The 21112-nt window shown below is 43.2% G+C and overlaps 1 protein-coding gene across 1 annotated transcript; it reads right to left on the minus strand.

The window, feature by feature from the left end:
* Positions 1-2875: 2875 nt before the first annotated feature.
* Positions 2876-12023, minus strand: LOC101616813 (zinc finger protein 805). Its single transcript, XM_045133312.1, has 4 exons — positions 11916-12023; positions 9309-9435; positions 6783-6878; positions 2876-4561 (listed from the first exon to the last, which is right to left on the minus strand). Exons 1-4 carry the CDS (start codon positions 12021-12023, stop codon positions 2880-2882), a joined length of 2013 nt encoding a protein of 670 aa, XP_044989247.1. The 3' UTR covers positions 2876-2879.
* Between the last annotated feature and the right edge of the window lie 9089 nt (positions 12024-21112).

Genomic DNA, 21112 nt, shown 5'->3' on the forward strand with positions numbered 1-21112 from the left:
TATTCTAAAACAGAATGAAACGGTTCAATAAAAAAAAAAAGAAAATGTTATGGATTACTTGGGCTGCAAGGTCACTGAGAAATCCTGCTGGAGCTGAGCTGAAAACCTCCTCCATGTAGACCAGCTGACAGAAAGCTGGAAAAAGCCATGCTGCATGCAGTTCAATGGGAAAGAGAAATCACCAGAGAAGATACTCAACAGGGGACACTGCAAGGCTTATATTTGGCCAGCCAGGCCAAATGACACAACGGGTGCAGTAGTGGCATGTCTGTCATGGTGGAAACCAAGTGCCCTCTAATTGGACTGGAGGCCCACTCCATGGGAGGGAATACATCCCTGATACTGAAAACCTACAACCAGGGTAGTTATGAATCTTAGGGGTATAACATCTGCTGCTGTCTGGCTCAATGTATATACTATGCTCACCAAATAATGCTACTCTCATTTTGGTTAGAGAACCTCTTTTCAGATGGCAGTGACCTTGGGATGACTCAAAGGCACCATGGTGCTGAGAAGAAGTGACAGAGAAGTGCTCAGCACTGAAATATCTCAATCACACCTTCCAAGGCTCAGGGTCCATTGAGGAAGAGGTAGCAGAAAGAATGTAAAAGCCAAAGGAAGGGTAGGACTCCTTACAACATGCTCCTCCAGACACAAAATGGCCTGGATATCTATGACCTCACAGTGCCTGACACTACCTACACAAGACCATCATAATAGGAGGAAGAGATGATGACATCAAAATAAGAGAGAGACCACGGAATATTTTTTATATCATGGAAGTTGTTAATAAAAATTTGGAGAAAAATAAAAGAGAGACTGATTGAGAGGGGAAAGGGATATGATGGAGAGTAGAGTTTCAAAGGGGAAAGTGGGAGGAGGGAAGGAATTACCATGGGATATTGTTTACAATCAAGGAAGTTGTCAATAAATAAATAAATAAATAAAAAACAACACACACAAAAAAAATATAATATATAAGCCAGACATAGTGGCACATGCCATTAATCCCAGCACTTGGGAGACTCAGGTAGGCGAATCACTATGAGTTCAAGGCTAGCCTGAGACTACATGGTAAATTCCAGGTCAGGCTGGATTAGAGTGAGACCCTAACTCAAAAATAAATAAATAAATAAAAGTATAGAGGTATGATGGAGAGTGGAGTTTCAAAAGGGAAAGTGGGGGGAGGGAGGGAATTACCATGGGTTATTGTCTGCAATTATGGAAGTTGTCAATAAAGAAATAAATATTAAAAAAGAAAAAATAGGGCTTAGCAGTTATGTCATTTGCCAGCAAAGCCAAAAGACCTTGGTTCGATTCCCCAGGACCCATGAAAGCCAGATGTTCAAGGGGGTGCATGCATCTGGACTTCATTTGCAGTGGCTGGAGGCTCTGGAGTGCCCATTCTCAATCTCTCTCTCTCTGTGTGTGTGTGTGTGTGTCTTTCTCTCTCTCTCTCATAATAAATAAAAATACATTAAAAAAAAAGGTAAGCTATGTTATACAGAGACTTCATACTGTAAACTATAAAACAATGATGGAATAAGTCAAGGAATACATAAATAAATAAGACATACTATTGTCATGAATTGGAAAATGACTCAAAGATACTATTCCTCACCAAAAAAGAAAATCTAGTTTTAACTCAATTTTTAACAAACTTCCTCAAAGATTTCATTATGAAGACAGAACAATGGCAGGGTGCATGCCTTTAATCCCAGCACCTGGGAAGCAGAGGTAGAAGGATCGCTGTGAATTCAAGGCCATCAGGGCTACAGAGTGAGTTCCAGGTTAGTCTGCTAGAATATGACCCAACCTCAGAAAATAAAAAAAGAACGAATGAATGAATGGACGGACAGAAGGAAGAAAATACTGTGAGTGGTATTTAAAACCGTATTAAGGGCTGGAGAGAAAGCTTAGAGGTTAAGTGCTTGCCTGTGAAGCCTAAGGATCCTGGTTCAAGGCTTCATTGCCCAGTATCCACGTAAGCCAGATGCATAAGAGGGCAAATGCATCTGGACTTCATTTGCAGTGGCTGGAGGCCCTGATGTACCCATTCTCTCTATCTCTCTCTGCCTCTTTCTCCTCTGTCTGTCGCTCATAAATAAATAAAAACAAACAAAAATTGTTTTAAAAACATTAAAATAAGTAACTCATAAGTGGTTCAACAAAAAGTGTCCATCATTCATATGTATTTCCTGGGTCTGAGGGTATAGTTTAGTGGTATAGCACATGCTTAGCATGCATACGCCCTGGATTCAATTCTCAAACCACCACCCACACCCATACTTCCTTCTTTTTTTTTTTTTTTTTCCTCAAGGTAGGGTTTCACTCTAGTCCAGGCTGACCTGGAATTCACAATGTAGTCTCAGGGTGGCCTCAAACTCACGGTGATCCGCCTACCTCTGCCTCCCAAGTGCTGGGCTTAAAGGCGTGCACCACCACGCCCAGCTTTCTTATCTTCTTAAATATAAAAGCATTTCAGAATAAAACTTATGCTTCGCTAGTCATATGTGGAATAAGAACAATCAATAATTGGAGCCAAGATTTGGCCTCCACATTTTAACTAGACATTGGACAGCAATAAGTAGTATATACAAGATAGTCAAGTTCCTTTACCTCCTAAATGAAAACTCTCGGCATGCAAATAAGAAATGCGTAAGTGCAACAGACTTGGCAGAGGAGTGTGCAGGAGTGCTTGGGGTTTTCTTTACATCGCTCCTGCACCTCCTTCCACTTCACCTCCTTCTCTTCACACCAATCAATTCCTGAGATAAGGCTGAATTGTAAACTAGGAGAGATGTAGCTGAAGGTACTCCTATGTGCAAAATAACCAGTGACCTTTCTCCTACATGAAGTGTCAGATGAAAAACAATTTTCTATGCTAGGTCACTTTCTATTGCGCTTTCAGATGCCAACAAACATTTTGCAACAGGTTTTCTCACAGTGAGGACACTTGTGGGAGATTCTCTTTGGTATGAATGGTCAGATGTCATGAAAGATGTCTCTGTCTGCAAAAGGTGTTCCTCAGTGGTGACATTCAACAAGTCACTTCCCAAGAGAAGTTCTTGGATGTTGACAGAGGTCTTCCCACTTGTGAAAGCCTTTCCCTTATCCGTTCCACTGGTAGGGTTTCTCCCACTATGCATCCTTTGATGCTGGGCGAGGGATGAGCTGCGGCTGAAGGCCTTTCCACATTCGCTGCACTCATAGGGCTTCTCCCCAGTGTGGATGGTGGCGTGTCGAATGAGGTTCGTGCTCCAGCAAAAGGATTTCCCACACTCGGCACATTCATAGGGCTTCTCTCCACTATGAATTCGCTGGTGCCTTGTGAGGCCTGACTGCCGGTTGAAGGCCTTCCCACACTCCGTACACTCGTATGGCTTGTCCCCAGTGTGGATGCTGAAGTGGCGAATGAGGTCTGCTCTATTACTAAAAGCTTTCCCACATTCTTTGCATGCGAAGGGTTTTTCTCCAGTGTGGGCTCTCTTATGCAAGATGTAAGTAGAGCAGTGAGTGAAAGCTTTTCCACACTCACTGCACACATAAGGCTTTTCGCCGGTGTGAATGCGCTGGTGCCTCTTGAGGTACGACCTGTGGTTGAAGGCCTTCCCGCACTCGAGGCACTCGAAGGGCTTCTCTCCAGTGTGGATGACATAGTGGTGAATCAGCGCTGCGCTCTCACAAAATGCTTTTCCACACTCACTGCACTCATAGGGCTTTTCCCCAGTGTGAGTCTGCTGATGCCACATGAGGTATGACCTGTGTTTGAAGACCTTCCCACACTCGAAGCACTCATAGGGGTTCTCCCCGCTGTGGATGATGTAATGTCGAATGAAACCTGGTCTATCTCGAAAAGCTTTGCCACATTCTTTGCACAGAAAAGGTTTTTCTCCAGTGTGGCTCCTGTTATGTAAGACAAAAGTGGAGCGGTGTGTGAAGGCCTTGCCACACTGCCCGCACTGATACGGCTTCTCCCCACTGTGAATGCGCTGGTGCTGCGTCAGGTGGGACTTGCGGTTGAAGGCCTTCCCACACTCCAGGCACTTGAAGGGCTTCTCCCCAGTATGGACCATATGGTGTTGAAGAAGGTATGTACTCTTGCTGAAGGTCTTCCCACACTCTGTGCATTCATATGGCTTCACTCCAGAGTGAATCCTCTCATGTCGAACAAGAAGACGTTTCTTGTTAAACACTTTCCCACATTTACTACATCTGAAGATACCGTTTCCTTCCTCAATCATGGGATCTTTACTGGACTGCAGTGATTCACGGTCATGGCCAGCATCTTCTGAGAAGTACTCCTTCTGTACAGTCCTTGAGCACAAATCCCCAGCTGAGCCTAAACCATCACGTCCAGCAGGAAGCTTCTCACTCTGACCATCTCTTCCTGCTCTCAAGAGTCCTTGTTGCACTTCTGAGGAACCAACGTGGCTCCTGGCTTGTATCAGCTGGAAGTTCCCTAAAGCACCTTGGGCTAATTCAACCTGGGGGGAGACCCCCTTACACAATGCTGGCTCATAAGTGACAAGTTCTGTGGCCTTGGTTTTTCCATTGTCACCTGAAACAAATCAACACACATCAGAACCAATTACTAACAAAAACAGAAGAGGGCTGGAGAGATGGCTCAGTGGTTAAGGTGCTTTTCTGAGAAGCCTAAGAACATAGGATTGATTCCCCAGGACCCGTGTAAAGCCAATGCACAAGGTGGAACATACATATGAAGTTTGTTTGCTAATGGCTAGAGGCCCTGGCATGCCCATTCTCTCTCTTCTCTCTCTCTCAAATAATAAAATATTTAAAAACAAGCCATGCATGGTGGCGCACGCCTTTAATCCCAGCACTCAGAAGGCAGAGGTAGGAGGATTGTCATGAGTTTGAGGCCACCCTGAGACTACACAGTGAATTCCAGGTCAGCCTGAGCTAAAGTAAGACCCTACCTTAAAAAACTAAAATAAAGTAAAATATTTAAAAACAATAACCAAAAAAAAAAAAAAGAAAGAAAACAGAAAAAAAGCTGGGTGCAGTAGCACATACCTTTAATGTCAGCACTCAGGAGGCAGAGGTAAGAGGATCACCTGAAAAAAAGTGTCTCCATGCCTGTTAACCTCAGGCTTCCAATTTCTTTCCTTTTGGGTTCTTAGATTCTTGACTCTCTGAAGACTAAAACAAGAGGAAAGACTATGTGATGGGACAGAGCTCTGGTCTTCTCTAGAGAAGGCTTCACAATTCCAGATGCAGCATTTTCACAAAAGAAACTCATTATGAGCCCACAGATAGGTAAGACAGTAAGTAGGTAGGTGGATGGATAGATGGATGGACAAATGGATAGATATGACTGGAGCCAAGGGCTGGCTAAACCAGAAAGACCAATAGGCAAGTAAAGCATTAAGGTTTTGAGCAGCATCAGGTGAACCTCTGGAAAGGGGACAAGGGCCACAGACTGAGTCACATGGTCACTGAGTCAATCATTTGTGTGTATGCAATGAGGCACAACAAAACTATGCACCAGAGCTCCTGTGACCTTGCAGGGCGGATAACACTCCACGCGTGTGTTGCCACACAGGAACACCAGAAGGGTAATGATGCCTGGAGGACATGGAAGCTGTGCTTCAAACTCTTTCTGGACCACATTTTAAAGTTGCATAATATATATTCTTTTTAATAGATTTTAGTGAGTTTTGTTGGTTAATTTTCATTCCTTTTTTTGGAAAGCCGTGTTTTACTCTATTACCCAGGATGTCCTGGAGTGCTGGGATTACAGGTGCGAGCTAGCACACCCCAAACTGGTGAGCCTTTTTAGGAAATTAGTCACACTGAGGGAGGTTTTAGGAAATCATGAAGTTGATGCCACAAGAGCGAAACAAAGGGAGTACCACATGCTCAACGCTGAGTTAAGGTCTAGGGAGTTTTACAGCCAGAGCTACTCAAAGAAGCGCGTCCCGAAGCTGCAAAGGGGGTGTCACACAGAGAAAGAAGACAGGCACTCTAGTCTAGGAGATAGACAGCAGGCTGATGTTGACACCAGCACAGTAAAAAAGAGGAAGCTAGTTTTCATGATTCTGAATTAGGTAACCATAGGGATGACCATTGCCTCTCCCAGAACACAGCTCATAAGGTAAAGTGGTAGTGGCATAGATATAGGGCAAGAAGAAAAGACTTAGAAAGAAACTCACTCACCGTAAAGAACTTGGTATAGGTGGAGTAGATACAGCAGCTCAGTGGCAAGAGCTAAAAACCTCCATCTGGGGAATGGGAGTAATTATACTGCATATCAAAGCTACACTGTATAAGACATCTCTCCAGCCCTCAAAATAAAAACAAAAATTTTTACAAAGGCTTGGGTGCTTGGCATGGTGGTAGACACTTGTAATCTCAGCACTTGGAGGTAAAGGCAAGAGAATCAGAAGTTTAAAACCAAACTGGGTATCATGGCTCATGCCTTTAATCCTTTAATGCAGGAAGCTAAGGTAGGAGGATTGCTGTGAGTTTGAGGTCAGCCTGGACTAGAGTGAGTTCCAGGTCAGCCTGGGATACATGAGACCTTGCCTTAGAAGACAGAGAATGAGGGAAGAAAGGAGAGAGGGAGGACAGGAAGAAAGAGAGGCAGGCAGTTCAGTAACAGAGCATTTGCCTAGCATGAAGGAAGCCCTGGTTTCAATCCACAGTAGTGCAAAAGAGGAAAGGAAGAGAGGGAAAAGAAGGGAGGAAGAGAAAAAGAGAGAGGGGAAAAGGAAAGGAACAGAGGCCAGACCTCCGCCAGCCCTGGCGTGGACTCCTACCTGGACAGTGGCTTGGGGGAAGGTCTTCCATCAGCGTACATCGCTCATGTCCATGCTCCAACGGGTACATCAGCTCAGGTGTGGGAACAGGACACCCTGCTCAAGAAGAAAAATGAGGACACATGAAATTTACTGAAAAGAGATATAGACCCCCAAATGTCATCTAAGATTTCAGGATGAGGATTGGACCTTGGAAAGAAGCTGCACCCAGGCCACTGCCAAGGCTCTTGATTTCCCACCAGAAGTAGTTGGTAAGACCCTACTGCTGAAGACTCCACATGCCCCGTGTTTGGGCTGCAGGCCACTGAGAAATCAAGCTGGAGCTGAGCTAAAAACCTCTTCTCTGTAGACCAGCCGACAGAAAGCTGGAAAAGGATTGCTACATGCAACCCTAGGGAAGGGAGAAGTCATTAGCAGTAATAAACAATAGTGGACACTGCAAGCCTTGAGTTTGGCCAGCCAGGCCAAATGACCCACCAGGTGCATAGTGGCACATCTGTTATGGGGGAAACCAATCTCTAATTGGACTGGAGGCCTGCTCCATGGGAGGGAATACATGCCTGATACTGAAAACCTAGTCAAAACCCTATGACAAAACAAACAAAATTTTTAAAAAAGTCTATGGCAGAAGAGGTCACAAGACCTAGAGGTGCAATGCCTGCTGGTGTCTGGCTAGATGCATATATTGTGCCCACCAAACTACTCAGTAAACACTTTTCTTAATGCTCATACCCATATATTCATGCTACTCTCACTGGCTGGAGAAGCTTCTCTAGCAGATGAGGGTAACCACTGCGATGACTCAAAAGGTACCACAGTGCTGAGAAGAAGTGACAGAGGAGTGCTCAGCACTGAGACATCTCTATCATGTCTTCCAAGGCTTGGGCATCCATTGCTGAAGAGGTGGCAGAAAGAATATAAGAGCCAAAGGAAGGGTAGGACTCCTTACAATGCACTCTTCCAGACACAAAATGGCCTGGAGATCCATGACCTTGCAGTGTCCGACACTACCTACACAAGACCATTACAAGAGAAGGAAAAGATGATAACATCAAAATAAAAAGAGAGACTGGGGAGGTAATATGATGGAGAATGGAATTTCAAAGGGGAAAGTATTAGGGGGAGGAGGGAATTACCATGGGATTTTTTTTATAATCATGGAAAATGTTAATAAAAATTTAAAAATAAAAAAATTGTAAAAAGAGAGACTGGCTGAGAGAGAGAGGGGATATGATGGAGAGTGGAGTTGTGAAAAGGAAAGTGAGGAAGGAGAGGGAATTATCATGCTTTATTGTCTATAATAATGGAAGTTGTCAATAATAAAAAATAAAAATAAAGCCAGGCTTGGTGACACACGTCTTTAATCCCAGCACTCAGGAGGCAGAGGTAGGAGGATTGCCGTGAGTTCGAGTCCAGGTCAGCCTGGGCTAGAGTGAAACCCTACCTCGGGAAAAAAAAAAAAAAAAACTTGCTTTTAAAAAATTACTATTATTCATTTGAGAGAGAAAGAATGAGAATGGTAGTGCCAAAGTGCTCTGCCTCTGCAAACAAACCCCAGATACATGTGCACTTTGTGCATCTGGGTTTACATGGGTCTGGGGAACTGAACCTGGTCCATCAGGCTTTGCAAGCAAGTAAGTGTCATTAACCACTGAGCCATTTCTCCAGCACCCCAACCCCAGTCCCCAAAAGCCATTCTTAATATATAGTGAAATGAACAGATGCACAAAGAAGCCAGAATATAACAGGCAAGTAACTTTGTGAGTTCTGTGCCTCTGAGATCTGCAAAGCACATTATTTCCTCCTACTACTGCCAGAGACGACAAACATGCCATTTCAGGATCACGAGGAATCGAGCGCTGAAGAGCTGCTTGACACAGTTCAGCCCAGCTGTCTCTTCCTTGAAGTCTGATGTGGCCCCTCCGTAGAAAAATCCTTGGCTCTCTACGCTACAGAAATATGTGGTTTTTCTGTATAATGTTTGTCTTTCTCTGTCTTTCACTTGGTATCCCAATCTCTAAGTTTACTTTTCCAGTAAAAATTGGTGTTGGTGAAGGGTTGGTCAATGTATCTGAAAGAGGCTCTGGCATAGAATTGGAAAAACAAGAAAATGGGTCAGAGATAATTGTTTTCCTTAAAGGTCTTAAATAGAAAGAGAAAAATAAAAAAATAGAAACAGAAAAGGAGGCAGAGAGAAAAAGATAAGAAAACTCAGCTGCCTTCAGCATTAGCCTGTCAGCTTGCACCAGAACTTGACTTCGAGTCGTTATTTCACCGCTCCCTTTCACACCTCTCTTCGGGAACCCTCCTTCAAGCCAGGACTAGACCCCAAGATACTACCTTCTCCATCCATATTACCCTGGGACCAAACAGATACAGGAGTAACAGTCAGGAAGAAATGAGTTCAGGAAATGAATGAAGCAGTGGGAAGGAAGGAGGATGGGCTCAGAGACCTTCTTAACTAGTCAGGCCTGGAACCAGAGAGAGACCTGGAATGAACGAGGCAGATGAAGCAGTAAGACTTACCCAAAGAGACCAGGAGCCCACAGTTTTCCATCATTACCTCCTGATACAGGGTCCTCTGAGCTGGATCCAGCTGTCCCCACTCCTCCTGGGTGAAAGTTACAGCCACATCCTCAAAGGTCACAGACACCTGAAAAGTCAACTAGAAGTATTAGTATGGACCACAGGCTTCCAGATGGACTGTATGTGATCTGCTCAAAAAAGTACAGAGGGGGGCTGGAGACATGGCTTGGCAGTTAAGGCCCTTGTCTATGAAGCCTAAGCACCCGGGTTTGATTCCCCACTACCCACATAAGCCAGATGCACAGTGGTGTTCGCTTTCAGTGGCTAGAGGCCCTAGAGTACCCATTCTTTCTCTCGCAAATAAAAAATAAATAATTTTAAGCCGGGCATGGTGGCACACACCTTTAATCCCAGCACTTGGGAGGCAGAGGTAGGAGGATCGCCGTAAGTTCGAGGTCACCCTGAGACTACATAGTGAATTCCAGGTCAGCCTGAGCAAGAGTGAGACCCTACCTTGATAACAAAACAAACAAAAAGAAAAAATTTAAAGGTCTGGGAGGGAAGGGGCAGAAACAATGGCTGAGCAGTTAAGGCACTTGCCTGCAAAGCCTAAAATACCAGGGTTCAATTCCCCAGTACCCATGTAAAGCAAGATGTACAGGGACACACGAATCTGGAGTTCATTTGCAGCAAATGGAGGCCCGAATGCACCCATTCTCTCTGCAAATAAAAAAAATAAGTAGGTACAGAAGGACGAAAGCCAGAATATTACACACAGCATCCTAACAGCCATGCTGATGGCTCCAGGAAGATGGAGATGCTGTTGGAGGCATGTTAGTATTGTAAAGAGAGAAACCTCCTATGCAGGAGCTATTAGAGAATAAGAGACATTGAAACAACTTGCAGGCTGTGATATATGGGCAGTTACGCTCTAGGAAATCAAAGGAAGAAATAATGACAATGATAATGGTAATGACACCAGTAATGTGCAGACCAGTGATCCTGAGCACCACTGATTTAAGGAACTACCTGCCCACACTGACAACTTCACATTTGGTGAAGTCCCCAGTTCTGAAGTCAGACCCCTGGAGTCTGGATGCGAGCATCGGAAACTAACAGCAGTAGTGCTTTAAGTCAAATCAAAACAGTAATTCCCACCAACCACAGCCAGGAGAGAGAGAGGGAGAGAGGAGGAAGGGAGAAAGGAAGGGAAAGAGGAGGAGAGAGGGAGGGAGAGGAAGGACAGAAAGACAGCCGTAAGGCCAAAAACATTCCATGCTGGATGGGATTAGTTTTGTGATTTCTTCCACAGCCTCTAAGGTGAACACCATCAACAAGCACCTCCTCGGCATGTCAGTGAATGAATCTAGAGGAGCTTAACAAATACACCTACAGTTTGTGTGTGCGTGTGTGTGTGCTTCATATCTCAGGAGAAGTCAGACAGGGTCTCATGTAGCCCAGGACGACCCTGAACTCCTGATCCTCTTTCTTGTCTCCACTCCCAAAAGCAAGGATTAATCTTGTGCTTAAGCCTGGGCTAAAGAAATGACATTTGAGTAGAACCAAAAGGTTCTGAAGGATGGTCTTGCAGCGATCTGTGGATGGCATGAGGCAGAGGGAACATCAAGGGTGAAGGCTGGAAAAGTGAGCGACAACTTTGAATAGTCCTATTAGTGTATGTCAGGAGCAGAGGGCCAAGGAAGAAGGGAAGGAAACAAGATCGTAAATGGGCAGATAAGGTGCAAGCTCATGGCCCATAGCTCAGTTTGGATGATGGGTGTGAAGAGAGTTGTTCCCACTGTGTGAAAATTAATGAGCATCCTAGAACCTGCCTGCTGAGGTATTATGTATGGCTGTCTATGGCTGGTCCTACTTGAAAAGCAGGGACCCCCCAAAAGGAAAACGGCCTGCTTGGGAATCAGTGTAGTGGTCAAAGACACTTACTTGCAAAGCCCTCTCCGCCAGTTTCAGCTGCCCAGTACCCATGTCAAGCCAGGCACACAAGGTGACCCACGTGTCTGGAGTTTGTTTGCATACCTGATGCCTGTCTCTTTCTCTAGCAAATAAATAAATAACAGGAAATGTTTCCGGCGTTGTCTTTTTCTGTCTGGATTGTCAGTTAGTAGCGATACGCATGATTTACAACAGGATAAATTAATTCCAAGTGTGTTTAGTACATAAAAGGGTGCAAGTGGTTACACACTATGCCTCAAAATCCTACCTTTTAAAAACATGTATTTGTTATAGAGAGAGGAGGAGAATGATGGGAGAGCACACCATAGCCTCCAGCCACTGCAAACCAACTCCAGACACATGCACCACCATGTGCATCTGTTTTACATGGGTTCTGGGGAATCTAACCTGGGTCCTTAGGCTTTGCAGACAAGGGCCTTAGCCACTAGACCATCTCACAACCTTATTTTCACAGTCCGGCCGCAATTGTCCGTCGGTATAATTACCCTCTCCGGTAGTTTACACTGGGGTTAAGTCCCGTCGCCAGCCAGCTCCACTTTTCCTAAACAAACACCAGCGCCAAGGCGCCCGCGGTGACTTTCTGGGCTCTCCAGGCACGCGACGAAACAGCCAGGCCAAGCCCCGTCCACTCACCCGCGCGGGGTGCACGGGCGCCGTCGCCGTCCGGGGACCCCGCGGGCTCGGCCGCCCTCCGGCGCCTCTCCGCGCGGCCGGGGCAGGAGGGCTCGCGGCGGCGTTCATCGCGCCGAGCCCCGGGTTCGCCGCACCGGGCTCCCTTCAGAGAAGACGCCCCGGAGCCCGCCAAGGAACGCCGCCGCCCATCCTTCGACTAGTCGCGCCAAAGTGACGTCACAAGCGACGGCCGACGTCCCGCCGCCCACCGCGCTCTCATTGGCTAAGCGCGCCGCAGAGCGTGAGCGCGGTGCCTTCTGCTGAAGGTAGTTCTTGCTCTCCGCTGACAACCCGGGGAGGAGTGACTGCTCTGCTGAGCTGATGTTTCCAGGCCATGACTTGTGGCTTAGACTTAACTTCTTTTTTAAGTTTTTTATTTAGTAATTATTTTTGAGATGATAGATGGATAAATAAATGATAGACAGATGATAGATTAGACGGACAGACAGACAGACAGACAGACAGACAGACAGACAGATAGATAGATAGATAGATAGATAGATAGATAGATAGATAGATAGAGGGCCTCTAGTCACTGCAAACGAACTCCAGACACGTGCCACCTTGTGCATCTGGCTTACATGAATCCTGGGGGATGGAACCTGAGTCCTTAGGCCTCAGACAGGCAAGTGCCCTAACCACTAAGTCCTCTCTCCAGCCCTAAACTTTTTTGTTTTATGTTTGTTTTTTTTTTCCGGGTAGGGTTTCACGCTAGCCCAGGCTGACCTGGAATTCACTATGTAACTTTTTTATTGTTGAGACAGGGTCTCTCGCTAAGTTGCTCAGGCACACCTCGAACTTGCCATCCTCCTGCTTCAGCCTCCTAAATAGCTGAGATTACAGGTGTGGGCCACTGGATCTGGCTTAAATATCCTCCTCGTTATAGTGGACACAACTCGGGTGGAGCCACGGGCAGAGCGAGACTGTCCGTCTGACGAAAACTGAGGACTCAGGAGTTGGGACGAGAGTAAAAGGACTCAAAGCTGAGTGTTTCCCTATGGCCCTGGCTTCCTGTATGAGCTCTCTGGATCCATTTATAGGGCAAACAGGTTAAAGATATGCCAAACGCCAAAAGCTGGAGTTTCAAGAGTATTGGGTCTGTTCTTTGTTTCTTTTTCTTTTTTGGGGGGGTGTGGAGTGGGGAGTGATTGAGGTAGGGTCTCACTCTAGCCTTGGTGGACCTGGAATTCACTGTATAGTGTCAGGGTGACTTCAGACTCATAGCAATCCTTCTACCACTGCCTCCCCAGTGCTGGAATTAAAGGTGTGCACCACATAACCCCACTGACACTATCCTTTTGTTTTGGAAAGAGTCTCATGTATCCCAAGCCCAAGCTGGCCTTGAAGTCTAGACTATCCTTTTGTCTCAGTATCATGATTTCTATGATTACATTCATTCTCTACCACATCTGGCCCATAGGACCATCTTATCTGCTGACCCTACATGCTATCAACCATGATTTGGAAATGTTCTATAGAAAAATCCAGAAGCAAACAATTCATCAATCTGATTGCATGATATTATCAAAACATAGGTTCATCTAGCTTTCTCCTGCTCTAGCCTACCAAGGACATGGCTCACTCCCCACTCCCAGCACAATCCAGGAGCTCCATTAGCTAAAAACAGCCCCAAATTAGAAGCAGTGGTGACATTGGCAATTCAGATATTGCAGTTGTTGCTGGACAAAAATCTGACAGAAGATGGTGGCATAGGAACCACACCAAAGCAGCTTAGAGAAGAAAAAGCCAACAAACAAACAAACAAAAACCAGCAAAATACACGTTTTTACTAAAAAGTGAAGTGTATAAGAAATTAAACGGGCAGCAGAGAAGCAAGAGAGATCCAGAGCATCCAGAGGCCACAGGCGGGCAGAAGCGGCTCCAGCAGGGGCGGCGCCAGGTCCACAGGGCCACAGCGGCCAGGCTCAGCTTGAGCTTCAGGAAAAGCCAGGTGAGGGGATTTTCCACTCCCACTGGAGCACATCCCAAACTCTAGAAATGTGAAGGGGGAATAGCAGTGAAAAACGGAGGAGCAGATCACCAGGAAGAGGATCACATAGACCAGTGAGGGAACTAGAACCACCTTCGACAGCCTCCCCTCCCCCACTGCCAGTGCCCAGCTCCAGTGAACAGAGCAGTGGTCCAGAAACCCAGCAAGCCTACTTGAACCCACAGTGCACCAAAGAGGGACCCAAGCAGAAGCATAGCATAACTGAGACAAAAATCATCTCAAAAGGTTACTGGGATTACAACAGGTCAGTACCCGCCTAATAAACCTGCTGGACTGAAAGTGCTAATTGCACCTTCCATATCAGGATAAATTATAGGTTAAATCTGATGGATAGATTTACCATTCTTAAATAAGCTATATTTTGGGCTTGTTGTTTGTTGCTTCTTGATTTATAGTGGCTTCATCTCCTCTTCTGTTATACATTAGGGAAGGGTCTCACTTAGGCACAAATTGGCTTGGAACACTCAACAGACCAAAAATCTTAACCTCCTTGTTGATAGAGTATCTGGTTGTCATAATACCTACTCTTGCATAAATAGTCTGTACTGTTTTTCATTGAATGTATACATTGTTTAGTTAAATTTTAGAATCTGCCTGTATTTTGTTCCACTCAGCCTACTTGAATACTCTCATAGCAGACAAACTCAACACCTAGGTTCACTTTTGTTGTTACTCTGAGAGTCTTAAGAGCCACACCTAGCACCTTAAGCTCCTACCCTGAAGATATATAACATCAGATTGATTGATACATTCAATACCCAGCTAACTAGAAAATCCAAGCATTAAATTAATCCAAGATGCAAAAATATATACATTATAACACAAGAAACACCAAAAATCAAGACAATATAAATCCACCAAAAAGTATTAATGCATCAGAAATGATGTCCAGTGAGAACAACTTAGAGAAAATGCCAGAGAAAGATTTCAAAAGAATGATTTATAAATATGTTAAAAGAAGTCAAAGAATAAACCAAAGGAATGAAAGAGGAAATCAAAGGAATGAAAGAAGATACAGGACACCAATTTAATGAAATAATGAGGTCCATACAAGACATAAATAAGGAAATAGAAATAATAAAGTAAAACCAGTCAGAATTACTAGCAATGAAGAACATAGTTAATGAAATTAAAAAACTGTAGAAAATCTCACCAGTAAAATGGATAAAGGAGAAGACAGAATATCTAAGCTGGAAAACCAGGTGACAGATCTAATACAGTCCAACAAAGAGAAAGACAAACTAATAGAAAAGCATGAATAGGAATTTCAAGGTATTTGGGACACTATGAAAAGATCAAACATAAGAATTCAGGGTATAGTAGAAGGAGAAGAATTTCACTCCACAGGCATAGTATGCATCTTCAACAAAATCATAGAAGAAAATTTCCCCCAAACTGGCAAAGAGGTGCCAATGCGGATACAGGAATTCTTTAGAACATCAGCCAGACAAAACCTGGAAAGAACCTCTCCTCACCATATTTTAATCAAACACACAAACCAAACAAAAAATATTGAAAGCAGTTAGAGAGAAAAATCAAGTTACCTACAAAGGCAAGCCCATCAGGATTACAGCAGATTACTCAATACAAACTTTAAAAGCCAGAAGGGCTTGGAATGATGTATTCCAAGTTCTGAAAGATAACAACTGTCAACCAAGGTTACTTTATCCTGTAAAGCTATCCATTCAAATAGAAGGAGAAATAAGGACATTTCATGACAAAAGCAGGCTAAAGGAGTACTTGAAGACAAAACCAGCTCTACAGAAAATACTTGAAAGAACCCCCCATGCTGAAGAGAGAGAAAAACACACATATAAGGGACCTGGAAAAAAACAACAATATTCAAATACTAGTTAACACAAGAGAGCAAAAGTAAAACCATAAGAACTACAAAAAAATGGCAAAAATAAATATACACCTTTCAATAATATCTCTTAACATCAATGGCCCCAATAACCCGACAAAAGACATAGATTTCCAGACTGGGTTAAAAAGCAGGATCCTTCAATTTGTTGTCTCCAAGAAACTCACCTTTCTACAAAGGATGGACACTATCTTAGGGTGAACAGCTGGAAAACGGTGTTTCAAGCAAATGGGCCTAGAAAACAAGCAGGGGTTGCTATCCTAATATCTGACAAGGTAGACTTCAGTCCAACATTAGTTAAGAAACATAAGGAAGGTCACTTTATATTGATTAAAGGCACACTCCAACAGGAGGACATTACAATCCTAAACAGTCCAACAAAGATTGTTCCCTTTACATTTTTCTGGCCCGATTGTTTGGGATTCACATCCCCATTCTACACAAAAATTAGTCCCCTCAGGGCTGGAGAGATGGCTTAATGGTTAAGCACTTGCCTGTGAAACCTGAGGACCCGGGTTCAAGGCTTGATTCCCCAGGACCCACGTTAGCCAGATGCACAAGGTGCATGCATCTGGAGTTCATTTTCAGTGGCTGGAGGCCCTGACATGCCCATTCTCTTTCTCTCTCTCCCTCTCCCTCTCTCTCTCTCTCTCTCTCTCTCTCTCTCTCTCCCTCCCTCCCTCTTTCTCTCTCTGTCACTCTCAAATAAAAATAAAAATAAAAATAAAAATAAATGAACAAAAACTAGTCCCCTCAGTACAGCAACGACTGTCCATGTATCGACCCATGGGGCACAGGTAATAAGTGTGTGTCAGTAAACTGAGGCTTCTAATGGGAATTTGGCCCTTTGGTAGTCCCAAATAGAAGGCCAGAGGTCTACAAGGTCTACCTGAAAGTAAGGTTATTGGTTTAGGCCACTGGGAGAAAAGCTAGATAGGACCTTTCCTGTTTTTGTATCAGTTAGCCTCCAGACACCGGGAATTCACTGGCCACTTGGGGCCCACATGGGGAATCTAGGAGATAAAGTATTTGAAGAAGACAAGAAATTAAACTCACAATGGCTGATGAACTAGCTTGACTCGCAGAGGGTCAGTTGGATGTCGTTGAGCTCACCATCTTGAGTTAGAATCGTATATCTTCTGTCCGGCAAGGGTTTGATGTGGGAGTGGTAAAACCAAGTCCGGATGCCATCTACCTTGACTGCTGTTGGGGTGGTGAGGATGACAGTGTGTGGTCCTTTCCAGCGTGGACCAAGGTTTTCCTTATTGTGTCTCTTGACACAAACCAGGTCCCTAGGTTTGTGTCCGTGGGGTTTGAGAGGTGGAAACTCATAGACTTGCCTCAGGATTGGGAAGATATTATCCTGGGCTGTCTGTGGTGCCTGGATAGATTTGAGAAAATTAAATTCAGATATCTCAGCTAGCAATTCTGTTTGGAGTTTGGGAAGTAGGGGAGGTGGCCTCCCAAACATGATCTTATAGGGAGTCAAGCCATAGGTGTAGGGAGTATTCTGGGTGCAGAACAGGGCAAAGGGTAGGAGGCTAAGTACCCTCACTTTTATTTAATATAGTAATGGGTGTCTTAGCTATAGCAATAAGGCAAGAAACAAACATAAAAAGGATACAAATCGGAAAGAAATGGATCAACCTATCATTATATGCAGATGATATGATTCTGTACATAAAGGACCCTAAAGACTCTACCAGCAAACTGTTAAAGCTGATGAACACTTTTAGCAAAATAGCAGTATACAAAATAAACACACAAAAATCAGTAGCCTTTGTAGGTACTAATAACTAACATGCTGAGAATGCAATCAGGGACTCACTTCCATTCACAATTGCCTCAAAAATAAAGCACCTTGGAATAAACTGGACCAAGGAAGTGAATATTTACAATGAAAATAATAAAACAGTTAAGACAGAGGTTGCAGAAGACACTAAGAAACGGGAAGATATCCCATGTTCTTGGATTGGAAGAATCAATATTGTGAAAATGTAAATCTTACCAAAAGCAATCTACACATTTAATGCAATCCTAATCAAAATTCCAGTGGCATTTTTCATGGGAATAGAAAAAAAATTCCTAAAATTCATTTGGAAGCACAAAAATCCTCGAATATAGGGCTGAAGGGATAGATTAGCAGTGAAGGCTTTTTCCTGCAGAGCCAAAGGACACAGGTTCAATTCCCAGGACCCACATAAGCCAGATGTAAAAGATGGTGCATGCATTTGGAGTTCGTTTGCAGTGGCTGGAAGCCCTGGTGTGCCCATTCTGTCTGTCTCTCCCTCTTTCTCTCTGTCAAATAAAAATAAAATATATTTTTAAAAATCCTCAAATACAGCTGGGCATGGTGGTGCACGCCTTTAATCCCAGCACTTGGGAGGCAGAGGTAAGAGGATTGCCATGAGTTCAAGGCCACCCTGAGACTACATAGTGGATTCCAGATGAGCCTGAGCTAGAGACCCTACATCAAAAAAACCAAAAAAAAAAAATAAAATAAAATCCTCAAACATTCAAAACAATTTTGAGCAACAAAAATAAGGCTAGTGGTATCATCATACTTGACTTTAACCTATATTATACAACCATAGTAACAAAAACAGCATGGTACTGGCACAAAACAGACATATAGATCAATGGAACAGAATAGAGGACCCAGATGTAAACCTAGGTAGTGATAGCCACCTGATCTTTGACAAAAATGCCAAAAATACTCATTAGAGAAAAGGCAGCCTCTTCAAAAAAAAAAAAAAAAATGGTGCTGGGAAAACTGGTTATCTGTATGTAGAAGGATGAAAATAGATCTTTATCTCTCTCCATGCACAAGAATTAAATCCAAATGGATCAAAGACCTTAATATCAGACCTGAAACTGCTAGAGAACAAAGTAGGGGAAACCACTCAACATATTGGCATAGGCAACAACTTTCTGAATATGATTCCAGTTGCTCAGGAAATAAAACTGCTAATCAACTGCTGGGATCTCATGAAATTACAAAGCTTTTGTATGACAAAAGACTGTGAATAGAGCAAAGAGGCAACCTATAGAATGGGAGAAAATCTTTGCCAGCTATACATCTGACATAGTACTAATATCCAGGATATACAAAGAAATCAAAAACCTAAATAATAAGAAATTAAACAACCCAATTAAAAATGAGCTATGAAAAAAAAATGAGCTATGGAACTAAATAGAGAGTTCTCAAAGGAAGAAATACAGATGACCTACAAACATCTAAAAAAAATGTTTTATATCCTTAGCAATCAGGGAAATGCAAATTAAAACTATTTTGAGGGCTGGAGAGATGGCTTAGCGGTTAAGCGCTTGCCTGTGAAGCCTAAGGACCCCGGTTCAAGGCTCAGTTCCCCAGGTCCCACGTTAGCCAAATGCACAAGGGGGCGCACGCGTCTGGAGTTCATTTGCAGTGGCTGGAAGCCCTGGCGCGCCCATTCTCTCTCTCTCCCTCTGTCTTTCTCTCTATGTCTGTCGCTCTCAAATAACTAAATAAAAAATGAACAAAAAATATTTTAAAAAAAAACTATTTTGAGATTTCATTCCTGTCAGAATGGCTACCATTGAGGAAACAAATGACAATAAATGCTGGTGAGGATATGGAAAAAGAGGAACCCTGTTACACTGTAGATATGAATGTAAACTTGTCCAGCCATTGTGGAAATCAATGTGAAGGTTCCTGAGATGGTTAGAAATAGATTTACCATATAACTCCTAGGCATATATCCTAGGGATATGTGAACATCAATATTTATTGCCATTCTATTCACAATAGCTAGGAAATAAAACCAGTCTAGATGTCTCTCAACTGATGAAGGGCAATGAAGATGTGGAAAATTTATACAATGGAGTTCTATTCCATGGTAAAGAAAAATGAAATTATGATTCTACCAATTTCACTTATGTCTGTTGCGATCTCTCCTTTATCATTTTGAATTTTGTTAATTTGAAGCTTCTCCTTTTTTTGCTTGATCAAATTGGCCAGGAGTTTGTCAATCTTGTTTATTTTTTCAAAGATACAGCTCTTTGTTTTGTCAATTGTCTTAATTGTTTCTTTGGTTTCCAATTCATTAATTTCTGCTCTGATTTTAATTATTTCTTTCCTTCTGGAGCTCTTTGGGTTGGATTTTTCTTGTTTTTCCAGTGCCTTTAGGTGGATGGTTAGGTTGTTGATTTGGGATCTTTCTGTCTTTTTTATGAAGGCATTGAGTGTTATGAATTTTCCCCTGAGGACCACCTTTCTTGTGTCCCATAAGTTTTGTTATGATGTGTTCTCATTGTCATTCAATTCCAGGAATTTTGCAATTTCATTTTTTATTTCATCCACTATCCATTTATTGTTTAAAAGTGTGCTGTTCAGTTTCCAGGTGCTGCTGGGATTCTTGGTGGGTCTTTTGTTGTTGATTTCTAGCAATATAGCATTGTGATCTGATATCATACAAGGAATTATGTCAATTTTCCTAAATATGTGGAAGCAGTCTTTGTGACCCAGTATATGGTCTATTTTAGAGAATGTTCCATGGGCTGCTGAGAAGAATGTGTAGTCTGTGGATTTGAAATGGGAAGTTCTGTAGATGTCCATTAGGTCTAAGTGACCTATGGTTTTGTTGAGCTCTCTTACTTCCCTGTTGAGTTTCTGTTTGATGATTTGTCTATTACTGATAATGGTGTATTGAAGTCCCCAGCTATGATGGTGTTGGTGGTTATTTCTATTTTATTGTCAACTAGGTTTTGTTTTATGAACTGTGGTGCCCCTATGTTTGGTGCATACAGATTTTTGATTGTAATATCCTCTTGATGGATCGTTCCCTTGATAAGTAGGAAGTAGCCTTCTTTGTCTTTTTTGATTATTTTTGGTTTGAAGTCTATTTTATCCGATATTAATATACCACCTGCTTGTTTCTTATTCCCATGTGCTTGGAATATTGTCTTCCACCCTTTCACCCTGAGGAGGTGTCTGTCTTTAGTGGTGAGGTGGGTTTCTTAAAGGCAACAGATTGAGGGTTCTAATTTTTTGATCCATCCTGTTAGCTTGTGTCTCTTGATGGGTGAATTAAGGCCATTAATATTTAGGGCAATGACTGTGAGATTTGATTTGATCCCTGCCATATTGTGATGGTAGATGTGTATTGGTGTTTTCATGGGCTTTGAAGTTTTTTGTGCCTACTCTGAGTTTGGTTATTATGATCTGCTTTTTGTAGGCATTTGAGTTTGGTTATTTGTTTCTTCTCTGTGGAGAATTTCCTGAAATACTCTCTGTAGGTTTGG

Source organism: Jaculus jaculus, chromosome 14 (genome assembly GCF_020740685.1).
Source record: "Jaculus jaculus isolate mJacJac1 chromosome 14, mJacJac1.mat.Y.cur, whole genome shotgun sequence".
NCBI classification, from domain to species: domain Eukaryota; kingdom Metazoa; phylum Chordata; class Mammalia; order Rodentia; family Dipodidae; genus Jaculus; species Jaculus jaculus.